General features: G+C 41.1%; 1 protein-coding gene across 2 annotated transcripts in view; it reads right to left on the bottom strand.

Annotated features, from left to right (window-relative positions):
- Nucleotides 1–15,399, bottom strand: part of LOC122793189 (A-kinase anchor protein 2-like) — a 383,212-nt gene that overhangs the window by 21,165 nt on the left and 346,648 nt on the right. For both annotated transcript variants that reach the window (XM_044061015.1, XM_044061014.1), the window contains exon 4: nucleotides 4,350–4,388. In XM_044061015.1, coding sequence (XP_043916950.1) covers nucleotides 4,350–4,388 — 39 coding nt within the window. The remainder of the gene's footprint in view (nucleotides 1–4,349; nucleotides 4,389–15,399) is intronic.

The raw sequence follows: 15,399 nt of genomic DNA, 5'->3' as shown, positions 1-15,399 counted from the left end.
TGGTTTACCTTCGAGTCAGAGTAGTCAAGAGTCCTTTGGGAGGCCCTTTTCTTCTCCTTCTTTTTCTGTGAAGGTAGTTCTGACATGGATATTTGGTCAGAGGAAGGCTGCAGGGTCTTCAAGAAAAAATGTAAAATACCAGACCATTTCATGAAATCCAAGGAAAGAGCATGGGAAGGGGACTTTAATGAAGGCTCACAACACTAGTGCTGTGGTTAACTGATAGATGTCCATTTTTGCCTGGATTATTTGGCCCTAGACTTTGGAATAGATATTACCTGAGATGCCTTTGGACAAGTGCAAGCATCCAAGACCTTGATTCTAGAATTGCTGATATCCTCATATACAACAGAAGCATTATTGTTCTCAAACTCATTTACAATAAAATGGGAATTAGAACCAGTGGCCTGTACTGAGGCCTCAGGTCCAGCTTAAGGATGGAGGTATGTGGCTCAGGGGGACATACTATCATCTGAGTACATGGCAACTTCCAGGGGCAGTGCTAAAGAGGACTCTGTTGAGGTAAACGCCAGAGTTGAGGGGTTTGAAAACTGTCTCACTGGATCCAACACCCTTGTAACTGGAGAGGCATTCCAAGTCATTAGCTTCCCAGTGCTGCTTCCTTAGGAAGAATCTTTATGTGCTTCTTCTTTTCAGTAGGGATCTGCAGTGGATTTTACCAATGCCATAGTAATCTTAGACAAGACAAATATTCTCTAGTTAAGGTAGCCTTGGAGAGATTTTGCCCTCCACTTGATCATCTTCTGCATCTTCTGTTTAAAATTTGCCCAATGGGGGTCAATTTCCAATGTTCTACTCAGGACATAGGCAAAAAGGCACTTGTTACAGACTTCTTGTGGGGGTCTGATTCACATACACACACACACACACACACACACACACACACACACACACACACACACACACACACACACACACACACATGCACACATGTAGACCTAACACTCAAAAGCAACTTCTAGCAAGCATGCACCTTAAATTCCAAAGATGTGCAACTAGAGCGTTTCTCCCCGGTCCACTGCTGAAAATAGGCTCTGTCCCAGCCGGACTTTCCTGGTAAACAAATGTTAAATAAATAAATAAAATAAATAAATAAAAATAAGTATAAAAATTAGGCAAAAAGTATTCTCCAATGGGGTACTTACCTTCCAACTCTGGAAGCCAGGCCTAACTGATGGACTGGTGACACTTTTCAAACACTGCATTCAATCTTGAATAAACTGTGGCAACAACAAACTAAAAATAGCACAGATGGACAGCCCTCTTATACCACTAATGCCCTGGTAGATTTCCTAGCATGTAGGTCATCCATCCAGCCTGGAAGGGAATGATGTTAAGCTCAGGAAGATAAGCCAACCATGGGCCTTCAATGGCAGAATTCCTCAACAATTATGCAACAGTGAACTGTGTGATGAACATCTATTATTCTTTGCTTATGAGATCGATGGCTGACAGCACATGAGTAAGTTATGCAACAAGATTCCTGTGTGCATACATTCACTGTAGACAGTCCAGGACTTACAGTTACGAGACTTAGAATTACACTAGGGAGCTATTAAGAAAGCATTGGGCATACTAATCATTAGTATAGGTCAACCAGTGTATTGATGATAGTTATAGTCCCATAATTCAGAAGTGTTGGTATAAACGGAGATTTTGGCTAAGATGTTAAGATCACTATTGTGGTCAGTAGGGAACATAAGGGGTGTTCTGTAGCTAGTTATGAAATGATAATCAGTGTTTTTATGGTAATTTGATCATCTAAGAACTCAAATTAGGAGTCCCAAGAAATTAGTTGTGAAGTGACAGCATCCTTGACAAATATCAATATATTCCTTCAACCGCAAATAAGTTTGAAGCAATACATGTTAAACCCAGGAACAGGAGGAGTACATAGAAACCATATCTTTTTAACTACATGTAAAGAAATGTTTTCAAGTTGCAGGAAGAGCTCAAAATGTTACTGAAAGAGCAGTTTGTAAAAGTTGCATAACCTGATTGGTACACAAACAGTACAGGTCTGTAGCCAGTGCAATTACTATGACAGTCACAGAATAATTGTAATAAACTGTGTGCAGAAGTTTACCACTAGTGTTTTTACAATGGTCCAGGTTATTCTGTGAGATAACCCAACAGTTTGGAATACTACAATAATGATCTAAGAAAGGACATAATCCCTTTCAGCTAGATATGGTGACCTTGAATTGATTATAAAAGGAGCAGCAACAGTGCCACTCCCACTTGGATATGTATGGGAGTAGCTCTGTCCATATTTAAACTACATTTTGTTTAGAGTGAGTATTTTTAAGCTTTTAATGTTTTGTTTATTGCTGCTGTGCCTGTGAAATTTATCCTTTTTTTTTTCATTCAGCCCCTTTCCTTAATTATTCGGGTGGAGTTAGCTTAATGGCCCAAATCCTGTCCTTATAGATGCAAGGTATACAAGGTATAGGGTTTGATTCTGAACTGTGGTTACTGGCTAGGCTTTTAGCAGTTATGCTGGCAAGTATTTGGGGCTGGTAGCTGGTATAATGGTTAAGGTGTTTACCTCACAGATACAAAGTACAAGGCTTAATGCTCATCTTTGAATGGAAATTGTCTAGGCTTGAAATGGCCTGTAAGGGCAGATAGCTAAGTTCTTGCCTATAAACTTTGTCTTTTAGCTGTAGGGTTAGCACTCTAGGTAATATAACTGCAGTCTAACTTCTTTTGTGCATTATAGTGCCTTTTGAGAAAATGGCCACCCAAGTTAATTACTCCAGCTATAAAACACCCACACCCTTAAGAGTTGACCTGGTAGTCAGCGATGTGGGAACATATGTAGATAGTACGTCTACACATTGTCTATGTGCCCATCCATACCTCTCAACCTTTTGGAGCAAGAAATCTGGACAAAGCCATAAATAAAAGTGGGACAAAGGTTCAGAAATAGAGACAATTTTTAAATATTGCTCTTGTAAGCTTAGAAAATTGATAGAAAAACATGTTTCACATTAGCATGAATTTTCTTAAGGTATAAAGTCTGAAAATCAAATGTCTATGTCATTATTTTCTAACTTCAGTGTTTAATTACTTGCCATTAATTTGCCAGAAAACCACAATTTTATAAAAAAAGATCCAAAAATATGAGGCCAAAATCTGGACATTTTGCAAAAATCTGTACAGTTGAGAGGTATGCTTAGCCCATCTATACTGTCTGTCTTTCTTTGTGTGCACACACACAAACCTTTTGTCTGTTTTTTACAGTCAAGGCAGTGATTTCACAGGTGGAACAACCAAACACACAGGTAAGACTGATCAGTTCCTAGACTGTTAAAACATTAGGGCGTTGGCTTTTTTAACCTCAAGGAAAGAGAAAGAAAACAATATCTGTAAACAGTAATACTATCTCTGCGCATTGAAATGCAGACTTATCTGATTCTGTGGCAAAGAACATTTGCTGGCAGATCACATGACCAGTCTAATGGATGCAATGCAGGACTAATTTTTTCAGCTTTTCATTTTGCATTAATCAAAGCACAATTTGCACTGTTTTTGAAAGCTGAAGGCATTCCATTTCTTGAATGTATACCTTCCAAGAGCTGACTTCAGGCATGAAACAAACATTCTTAATTAGCAGCAACAATGGACAACTGTTGTGTTCTTTGGAAAGCTCTCTTTAGATTGAGTTAATGTACAATTGTATTTATTCTGGGAAATGAAATCATATGGGGATGTTAGGAGTCACAAGACAAAAACATTTAGACAAAGGCAGCAAATATGTGCATAACACCACAAATATCACATTTACAGGCAAGGGAAATAACACAGCAGTAGTTTAACATTATCTAGTAAGGTAGCTCAAAACCAGGCATGTTTTCTCACCCGTACATGCAGGGTGATACTATAAGTGAGTATCAATGACTTATGAAGGATGTAAGGAGTATAATACAATTGCTCTGGGGATACTGCTAGCTGCTGTTACTTTTGGCCATGCACAAGCACATCGATCAAGAACCATGTTATTCCAACACCTTCTACATGGACAGCCAACAAGTCTAAAGCAACTAATAGGAGTTGGAAAGAGATACTGAGCAAGAAACTATATAAGGTGCATTTAAGAAAAGTGGTGATAAAGTATCACACCAGTTTCTTGCTCAGTGTTTGAAAATGCAACAAAGAGAAGGAGGGGAGTCACAGGCACTAGACTGCATGGATATATATGTATAAAGACATACTGGAGTCAAAGGCACTGGACTACATAGATATATACATATACTGACATACACTTCGAAGATGCATGCATTTGCAGGCACTAAAGCTGGAAAAAACAAGCCAGTTACATATACCTCGGAAGTGACCTTTTGAGAAATAAGCTTATGGGTGTACTGATGAGAAGGGATAAAAAACAGAGTTAGTAGACAAGTGAAAGACAGAGACATAAAGCCAAACACAGATAACTAAGGCATGTGACCACACAAACCAAGAATAAGAACTTGAAATATTACCTTTCTCCAATAATTTTTCAGGTACTTATCAAGCAAAGAATACAGTTGTATGCATGCCTGCACTAGCTCTAACTGGAAAAAGAGTGCCTTACAGCAGTTCTTTTATCACTAACTGCAGACATTGGTGAAAGAATATTAAGGATGCATGCTTTGCACTAGCTAAAGACAAAAAAAGACATGACCTTTGATTTTAGACTTCCAAATTTATCAAGAAGCTGTGCCATTTTGCACTAATATGTAAAACACAAAATTGGTTTCAAACACCATGACTATGACACACGCATACACACACACACACACACACACACACACACACACACGGGCATGCCTTAGCAATTGTGGGCCCTAATTTGGATCATTTCAGTGGGGCCCCACATCTCTTCCCCTTTCATCTAGCATTCTAAAACTTTCTTCACTTGCTGGCTTCTTGAGGGTAAGATTATTTTAGATTACATATCAAGAATGAATGCTACTACTGTGCATTAAAATAAAACAATATTTTTATTCATTAGCTTTTATGTTTATGCAAGATATGTTAAAACAGAAGTAAACTACTGGACTAACAGAGTACCCCATCAGCCCAACATCTCTTACAGTTCCTCACTCAGGGACTGCTTAATTCATTCAGGCACACTGTAAGGGGCCTGTTTGATGGACCCCAGAGGTCCTGTGTCTACACAGTATGTCACCAAATGAGTTCTCACAGGCTTACCAGTAAACGTGTTCCCAAATTCTGTAGTACTGCCTGGATCTCCTGATCCTGGGTAGGAGACAGCTGCACACTTCCCTTTTTATTTTAATTTATTGTCTTTATTTTATTTTCATTTTCCTTCCTCTCTTCTTTCCTGTCTTCTCCTCGTTTGACTCAAGCCTTACTCTACATCACATCCCATTCTCAGTGATTGTACACACTACAGTTACTTTGTTCTTTGTAAATTATTTAATCCACAGAAACGTTACCATTTGATGTTATATGACACTGTATACTTACTCTTCTTATTTATTGTATTACTTATTTTACTGACTGAATTCTTGCATTATGTCTAATTATAATTGTGATCATGTATGAGGTACACACTTTCCTAATTTATACTTCTCTGCATGCTTGCTCTTACATTACCACTGTTGCACTGAAACTGATTAAAGATTATTGTTTCTTTGGTTGATTTCCAATGTGTTACTGTTCTAACGCTTTAAGCAAAGTGATTAATTTTTCTGTCCGCCTCTGCTTCCCAGCAATCAGCACAAATACCATGTATTTCATTTCTCTGGGATGATTTTGCTCCTATCTTGACTGCAACAAGCACTTCTCTGCCATAGTGCGGAATTGGTAGCATTCTGTCAGACGTCCTGAGTATCAGAAGTTACATCACATCACAACATCTGCATTTCTGTGCTTACTAGTGATTGTTTTCATGCTGTTTGAGACTGACAATGCACAGTTATTTATTGTAGCTTTATTCATTAACAACCATTCATAGGATTATAGGATCATAGCAAGTTACTAGGCTACTGGGCCTGAGGCCCTTATAAGCCTAGCCAATAAATTAGCCCAAGTTCCCACAAGTCAGTACCCGATGCCCCTTTCCAGCAGGGACACAGGTGGAATCCCAGGGGTGTATTTTCTTTTTCCTATCCAGTCATCCTAGTTCCTCTTAAAGAGGGTTAATGAGGTACTCTGCTTGATGTGGAGAGGGAGTCTAGTCCACAAAAGTAGGAGTCTCTGGGAGACAAATCTATCCTGCCAGCAAGTCCTATTGACGTTGCAGATCAAGTTGAGGTTTTGCGTGCGAGTCACGCGAGTGGAATTTGGCTTGCAGATATGCAGCAATTTCATTAATGTGGGGTTAGAGATTGCTCTGAATGCCAGGCATAGATAACCTCTGAGGAGACTGTATGAGATGGAGTAGAGGGACAGGGCTTTTAGCCTATCCATGTAGGACAGATTTTTGAAGCCCTGGATCTTCCTGGTCAGGAACCTCTGTGCTCTGTTCAGCTGTTGCATATGATTTGCAAGGTACATGCCAAAAGGGGCGTTATACTTGATGATGGGCCTGATAAGGAGGAATACAGGAAGTTATGACTTCCTTGTTCCTGGAAGAAGTACCCTTATTAATGAGGTGAGCCATGTAAAAAGTTATCTGTACAACAGAGGCAACATGGTGGTCAAAAGTTAGATTGTTGTCAACTTGGGTGCCCAGGTCCCTCACAACTGCTTGCGTGCTTAAGACGTTGTTATTAATGTGATAATTTGTGGAGATGTCACTCTCCCCAAAGGGGATGATGATGCATTTTTTGGCATTTAGTTTGATGCCGTGTTTCATAAAACCCATTTCAGTAAAAGAAGCAAAAGAAAAGAGTGCCTCTCGATCTGTTTTTTAAATATGTCTGGTTTTATCTTCTGCTACAGTAACTGGAGCGGTATACAAAACCAGATGGTTTATCTGATCAGTTTTGGGTTAAAACCCCTTCAAGACCTCAGCAACAGCACCTGATTACTATGGAAGTGCCAACAGCTAACACAGTAAGCCCTACATAGGGCATGAAGCTGCAGTTACTAATAATACTAACTGCTACGGGAGTGGGAGCAGCAAACATTATGAGCCCTACAAAAGGCATGAATCTGCTGTTACTAATAATACTAACTGTTACTGGAGTGGGAGCAGCGAATACTGTGATCCCTATAAAAGGCATGAAGCTGCAGGTACTAATAATACGTCAGTTACTAATAATATAGTATTTAATGATACTAGACTTGTTACTATGATGGGAACAAGATTACAGTAGGAAAATGCCTTGTGCTTTGCTGTAGTGTCTCTCAGGAAAGTCTATGAGTCATGTAAGGTGTAACGATCCTTATCATAGCCTACTGCAGGGCCCCCTGAGGGAGCAGGGCCTTTTAGATTAATTTGGTTCTACTGCCCTAAGGCTGGCCCTGCACACAAACCAACACACATGCACACACACAGCTAGATATAAATAGGTGTGTACATGTATATATACAAATATATATATATATATTTGTGTATATATACACACACACATACATATAATGTGTATGTCTGCTTATTTACATGTATACATTTGTGTGTGTATATATCTATGTCTCTCTCTTCTTATATACATATATATATATATATATATATATATATATATATATATATATATATATATATATATATATATATATATATGGTTCCCATTCAGAAGCCTGAAACATCATAAGCCTGAAAATCAAAATCCTGAAACCAAAAGCCTGAAAATTCAGAATCCTGAAAACTCAAAATCCTGAAAGCCCAAAATCCTGAAAGACCAAAATCCTGAAACTCAAAATCCTGAAAACACAAAATAGACATACTGATGTCATTGTGGCTTTGCTATTGTTAGCCCTGTGGTGTTAGGTCATGCGTTGGGGTCAGGTAAGTGTGCGGTTGGTTTTATTTTAGGGTTAGGGGCGGTTTAAGTGAGTTAGGGTTAGGGCAGGTTAGGCATGTATGCAATAGTGACAAATATTGGGGTTAGGGCGTTTAAGTGAGTTAGGTTTAGGGCTGGTCAGGTGAGTGTGCGATAGTGACGGACCTTAGGGTTAGGGTTAGGGTCAGGGTCAGTTGGTAGATATTAGTGTCTTTATAGTGACATATTAGCATTATTTGTGTTTTCAGGATTTTGAGTTTCAGGATTTTGGTCTTTCAGGATTTTGGGCTTTCAGGATTTTGAGTTTTCAGGATTCTGAATTTTCAGGCTTTTGGTTTCAGGATTTTGATTTTCAGGCTTATGATGTTTCAGGCTTCTGAATGGGAACCATATATATATATATATATATATATCTTTAGAGAGAGACATACTATACATAGATACAGATATACAGACACAGACAATCATATAAAATGCAGACATATGCAAATGTAAATAGTTAGGCATTTACAGTATTATGGTGATTTTAATCTCTCTACCACTTTAAAATACAACTTTTTTCATGCAATTTTCATGTAGAGATAGAATTGCTTCAGTTTATGTACATTCTTTCTACTGGATCCCGTGTCTCTCAACATATTTGCTCAAGAATTCTGGACAAAGCCAAAAATAATGGGGTGATACAAGGCCCCAAATCAGGGACAATTTTTTGATTTTACTCAAATACAGTTAAAAAGTTAATAGAACAAAAGGTTTTGCAACAACATGCATTTTCTGAACAATAAGAACTAAGAAACTGCAATGTTTGTTATTATTGATGGAGTGTAATTTTCAATCATTATCAATGCATTGATAAAGAGTGTATTGTAACTCAAAAGCTTTTCTGATTTAACTTAGCTTATCTGCATTTTTTTTAAAAAAATGTTTAGATGTTTGAGTCCCTGCTTGTCTTTTCATGAATTGCTACCCTTTTCCATTTTGGGACCCAATTGGACACCTGGAGACTTTTTATTTGTCTGCTCCTTTAAACTTTCAGGGGGACAAGCCCATTGCATCCCCCAAACGTATATATACCAACTCTGAAATCACTATACCTTGGACAAAAGGGAATATTTGGAGAAATGGCCATTTTGGACTGAGTACATTTAAGTCTGTTTTTGGCCATGCAGTCTCCTCTCAAGTGGGTCTCGACATTTCATATGGTTACTGTCACTCTAAACCACCCCAATAGCCCAGTGGCCTATGTCCTTTGCTTGGTCTACCGGCGTTCCAGTTCAGTGTTTTTTTACCTGAGCTGTGTCTGTAAATGGTCATCCATGATCAGTGTCATGATTTTCACTGAGGTGGAATAGGCATGGAAAGTGAAAGGTTTTTTTTTTCTTTTACTGTAATTCTGACAGCTGTCCCAGTGCCCCATGTCATTCACTAGTTCTACCAGCAGTCCAATTCACCACCTCGGTCCAATGCAAAAATGTTAGCAAGGGCCAGTGAAGATACTAAGGCATTCTTAGGAATCTACTGCCCATCTTCTAGCTCAGGGATTTTTTTTTATGTATGATCTACCCACTCTTCCCCAACACCCTCTCCGCTGCACTCATCAACACAATCTGAGGACGACTCCCATCTTTGGACCACTCTTTCTCTCAGGGAGCGCCATCGAGGAATGTCCCCCCCTAGGGTGGGCATGCCCATCCCTGCCTGCCACTTTGTCAGTCACCTAAGTTGCTAATCCAAAGTGGGATCACTTGGGCTGTAGTTAGGGCTTTATCCCTCTATTCTACTGTAGTAGCAGATACGTCAGTCTTTTGGTGGAACATGTTAGTCAAAAGCACTCTTGTTGGTGACCAATTCCACAGACATTAGTGGTCTCAGAATGATCTCCAAAACACAGTCTAAAAAGATCTAAAATAAGAAAAAGGTGGAACTATATTACAGTTAAGCTTAAAAAAATCTTACTTTGGGTGCTTTTTGCAGCTCTGGAGGTTCTCTGGATGAAATGATAAACAAACGTCCTATCAATAAATGGAGCAAAAAGGACTGAAGATCACATTGGCTCCTTACCCTTTTATACTGCATGCAGCAGTCCTTACAATGAACATTTCATTCCTGCTGGAACACTGAAGTCTGTCGTTATATATATGAAACAACCGAGTCACAGACTAATTTGGCACACACTTTTCAAGATGAAGAAGCAGAAAATCAGTACAAATCATGTGGCAACCCTTTGTATTATTCTGCTGACAGGATTGTTTGGGAATGTGAGTGCTCCATGTAAATGTATTCTGGTCTGGTAATGACTACCTAGCCTTAGTCAAATTCAAAAAATCAAAACAGTTTGTTTTTGCCTGGCTCCATGGCATACCAGGATAAATACCTGGCCATGACTCAGCTGAGCTAGTCTGACTGGTAGATCAGGTGCTGGAAAAACTGGATAGGGGAAGTTTGGAGAGAGCAGCCAACATCAGCTACCACCAACAGCAGTTAGCACCAGCATCAACCTGCACCAACAGCAGAGAATGCTAACAACAGGTACCACCAAAATCAGCTAGCACCAACAACAGTTAACTCTAACACTGGCTTGTGCCAATATTAGCTAGTGCTAACAGCAGCTAGCACCAACATCAGCTTGCACCAAAATCAACTTACCCATCCTGGTAAATGGAGGAAGTGCTGCAGTTCTGACACCTTCAGGAGTGTGAGGAGTATGGTACACAGAAGGAGGGGCAAGGGTGACAAGGACTACAGTACAAAACAGTATTTACTGGGGTATCAATCAAGCTACATAACAGTGCACCACACTGACAGGGACTCAGTACAGGTGAAAGCATGTATGAACCCACTAATGCAATTGTGGAAGTCGTAACTATCAGCGGAAGGAGTTAGGTGCAATATAAAAAGCCCTTATGCCACAGTGTGTGATGGCATCACTGTCAACAATCCAACCCCTGCCTCTAAATGGAATAAACAGGCTGCAGGGCTCTCACCCCAAAGGGAGGACAAGGGCACAAAAGAGTGAGACCCTTGTCTCAGTGGGGAACAAATGGGTTGACAGACTGTCAAACTAAGCTTGAATAAATAACTCTGCAGGGCTATTGAAGGAGATTCTTAATAGCCATGTAGGTTGAGAGACCTAAAAATATTTGGTTTCCGCATGAATTTACTGCAATAAGATTCAGCAGTCTCTTCACTAATAAATTAGCACCATCTTATACTCAGCTTCTGGTGATTTCTCCTGTCCACCTGGTGAATCTGGGCATACTGGGGCAATGCAGCAATTGCCTCATGTACACAGACAACCCTCTCCTCCTACCACCCAACATTACAACATGCGAGAGATGCACTTACATAGCCAAACTGGAAGCAAAGCTCTCTCCACCCAAGATTGTGCTAGACAGTCAAGAGGAGAAGGTTAACACCCACACTGCACCTCAGGCAACACATAGCCCTTCTAAACCCACACAACCAACACCCTCACACAGCAACACTAAACCCTCATATGCAGAAGCCCTTAAACATAACCTGCCCAAGCAACAAGGACCTCCAAAACTGAAATGCAAATAAACACCAATCACAACCAAAGTGTCACATAGCTCCCAACACCAGTGTGCTATCCAACAACAGCCCCTAAGGCAAGACAACATACCCAATACTTTAGTCATAGGTGACTCTATAGTCAGGCACACTGATGTCCCACTCACCAGGCTGAACAAGGAGAAAATTACAGTCAGCTGCCTGTTGGGTGCTAGGATCTGCTACATAATGCATGCACTCAAGTCACTCCACAACAAGTACAAATATGATTCTATCATTGTCCATCTTGGAGTGAATGACTTGAGACATACCTCCCTGGACTACATGAAAAGAGACATGGAAGAGCTCAGGCCCAGGCAGGTATGACTCTAGCCCTGAGTAGCATCCTGCCTTCGTCCGGAATGATACCACAGTATAAGGACAAAATGATTGACTTCAACAATTGGCCAAGCTTCTGGTGTCATTCAAAGGGGATCCAGCATCAGTCTGCTTGGGACGACATGATCGACAGACCACGATGCTTTGCCAGAGATGGTCTGCACCTGTCACCCCTGGGATTCAGGTTACTGGCTAAGGCTCTTGCCTCCCCTATAATGCCTTTTTTTAGGCAAAGTTCTAAGGACAAAACCACCACCATAACAGGTACAAGCATGCAAAATCTGAAGGTAATGCTACTCAATGCTAGAAGTCTAAACCTCAAAATGCACTCTCTCAAGGCACTCCTAAAAATGGAGAACATCGATATCTGTGCAGTAACTAAGACCTGGTTCAAGGCTCAAGAGTGCACCCCTGCAATACCAGGCTACAACTCTTACCACACTTTTTGGCCACCAAACCAAGACCGAAACACTAAAGGTGGAGGAGTTTCCATATTCATCAAGGATATTCACACCACCAGGCTAATTGCCCAACCCAATGTGTCTGAAATTCTCCATGTGCAACTAACACTAGGTAAGACTGCAATCCAAATTGGAGCTTGCTACAGATCCTCCACCATGCCCCAAGATTCTCACTACACCTTTCTAAACATACTGGAAAATATTAAGATACAACCAAACACCCTAATACTGGGTGATTTCAACTATCCTGCCATTAACTGGGAAAACTACTCATGTACCAGCACCTTTGCCCAACGGTTCTTGGAATTCATAAATTCCAGTGCCCCTGATCTAATCTAATCCATAGTCCTACCAGGGGCGCCAATATCCTAAACCTGGTCATTACTAACATGGGAAATCGATGCTCCACATCTGTGGTCACCCCCCCCCCCCATTGGTCATGTCTGACCATAAGTTAATCATCCTTGACATCCACATCCCTCCCCCACCCCCCAGTAAGGAAACCTCTATAAAAAATCTTCTCCAATGTCAATTAAATGCTACTCAATTCAGAAGTGACAAACTTCATGACACCCATGCAGACGGGAACTGAAAGTTCGACTGCTGAATCCTACACTAAGGCACTATATAAGCACATACACTCGTGCATGAATCGTGCCATCCCAAATAGAACCAAGACGCTCTCCTCCAAAAAAAGGAAGCCAATCTGGTGGTCCCCTGCCATAAACAAACTTTACAACAAAAGGAAGAAACTGTTGCAGAAAAGAGGAAAATCTCAGGATTAAAAAAACTCCCTTACCAGCTTCAGTAAGAAGCTGAGATCCCTCATAAAATCCTCCAAAGCTAGTTATGAAAATAAAATTGCCAAAGATTCCAAAGACAACCACAAGGCATTCTATAGTTATGTCAAAAATCTAAATGGCAATGCTCAGATCTGCTCTGAGTTTACAACAGAATGGCATTAAATATACTGATCCCAAGGATATTGCCAATATCCTGGCAGATCGATTCAGTGCCAACTTCACCTCCCTCTCACCCCCTAAAGGGCCCATCTCAATACCGAAAGATTGCCAAATTCTGGTAATAATGGCCACACAGGTAAAAAACACACTCAACAAAGCTAAGAATACAGCATTCATGGGACCAGATGACATCTCGGGCTGTGTACTACATGAACTACAAAATGAACTGGCACCTCACCTAAGTGTCATGTTTAATCATAGCATCACCTAAGGCTTCATGCCCACTGAGTGGCGCACAGCTACAGTTATCCCACTCCACAAGGGGGGATCCACCTTGGATCCTGGGAACTACTGCCCCATCAGTCTGACGAGCCTGATCTGCAAGGACATGGAACATATTATCATGGAACTTATAAACAAAAACATTGGCAACCTTCAAACACTGGACCCCACCCACTTTGGGTTCGTGAAGGGCTGATCTTGTCTCCTGAACGTGATTGACTTCTTTGAATCAGTCTCCAGAGCTGTGGACGAAGGTAAGGCATTCCACACAGCCTATCAGGACCTGGCCAAGGCCTTCGACACCATCCCTCACGCTGGAATCATAGATAAACTTACGAAGCTGGGCATTAATCCCTACATCACTCGATGGGTTGCCAACTGGCTTACTGACAGAACCCACACTGTAAAAGTAGCCGACTCCAAATCCAGCTCCAGACAAGTGACAAGTGGAGTATCTCAGGGTTCAGTCCTGGGACCGCTCTTGTTTGGCATCTACTTCTCTGAAGTACAGGCCAACATTAAGGGACTCTGGCTAACAAAGTATGCAGATGACTGCCACTGGGAGCCATTATTGAATCCTCAAATGATGTGGATGTTCTACAAAAGGGCCTTACAGAAACAGATGCTTGGTGCCAGAGCCATGGGATCAAAGTCAATGCCAAGAAATGTACAGTTATCCCCTTTGGGAAAAAAACATGTACCTGTGAATTACCACATAGGTGGCAGTACACTAAACACTGAAAGTGTGATAAGAGACTTAGGGACACAGGTGGACAGTGGTCTCACCTTTGATAACCGCATCACCACAACAGTCAGGAAATCCTTCTATGTGGCACACCTCATCACTAAGGGCTTTTCATCCAGACAAAAAGAGGTCATTGTCCCACTGTACTCATCCCTCATTAGACCCATTACAGAATACAACTCCCTGTTTGGTATGTACCCTCTCAAGACATCTGCAACAACTGAAAAGGCTGCAGAAATACCTCACTAAAAGAATCACAGGCCTAAAGCAGATGCCCTATGCTGACCATCTAAAAAAACTCCAGCTATACTCTGTCGCACATCATCTACTCAGAGGTGAGCTATGCTTAACATACAAGGCCATGTCAAACCCAGAGCTGCTGTTGGACATGCTGCACTTAAAGAAATCCCAGTTCCTCAGAGCCACACGTTCCAGGGATCTAAACCTTGTCATCACAATGAACAAAACATGCTGGAGGGATAGGTTCCTGACCCAGAGACTTCCCACACTCTGGAATAGACTGTCCATACAAGTCAAGCAGAGCTCCTCTTTGGCCCTCTTCAAAAGGAACCTTGATGATTGGAAGGGAGATAGGAAATTCACCCCGAGACTCACGTCAGTCACCTTGCTAGACAGGGGTCCAGGGAAGCAAATATTGTGGGAAGAAATAGCCAGGGAATTGTTATGACTAGGCTTATATAGGCCCTAGGGCCGATAGCCTAGTACCAACATATGAACCTATGAACCTATTTGCATTATAATAGAGACCATCACCTTCATTTACTAATACATTTTTAATTCCTTCCTTCCTTCTTTGAATACCTGCTTAATTCAGCTTAGGGTCACAGGGGAGCTGCAGCTTTTTCCCAGCAGTCAGTGAGTACAAAGCAGAGAAGCCATTCTAGAGTGAGGTGCCACTCCACTGCAGGATGTACTCTTTCATACCCACACTGATAAACACACACACACACACACACACACACACACACACACACACACACACACACACACACACACACACACACACACACACACACACACACACACACATACACACTCCACCTTTAGCACTCCTTTGAGATGTGGGAGCACCCAGAGCAGCTAGTGAAAGCCTGTGT

Source organism: Protopterus annectens, chromosome 2.part0 (genome assembly GCF_019279795.1).
Source record: "Protopterus annectens isolate FY-2018-M chromosome 2.part0, PAN1.0, whole genome shotgun sequence".
In the NCBI taxonomy this organism is placed as follows: Eukaryota; Metazoa; Chordata; order Ceratodontiformes; family Protopteridae; genus Protopterus; species Protopterus annectens.
This window is presented reverse-complemented; position numbering and strand designations above follow the sequence as displayed.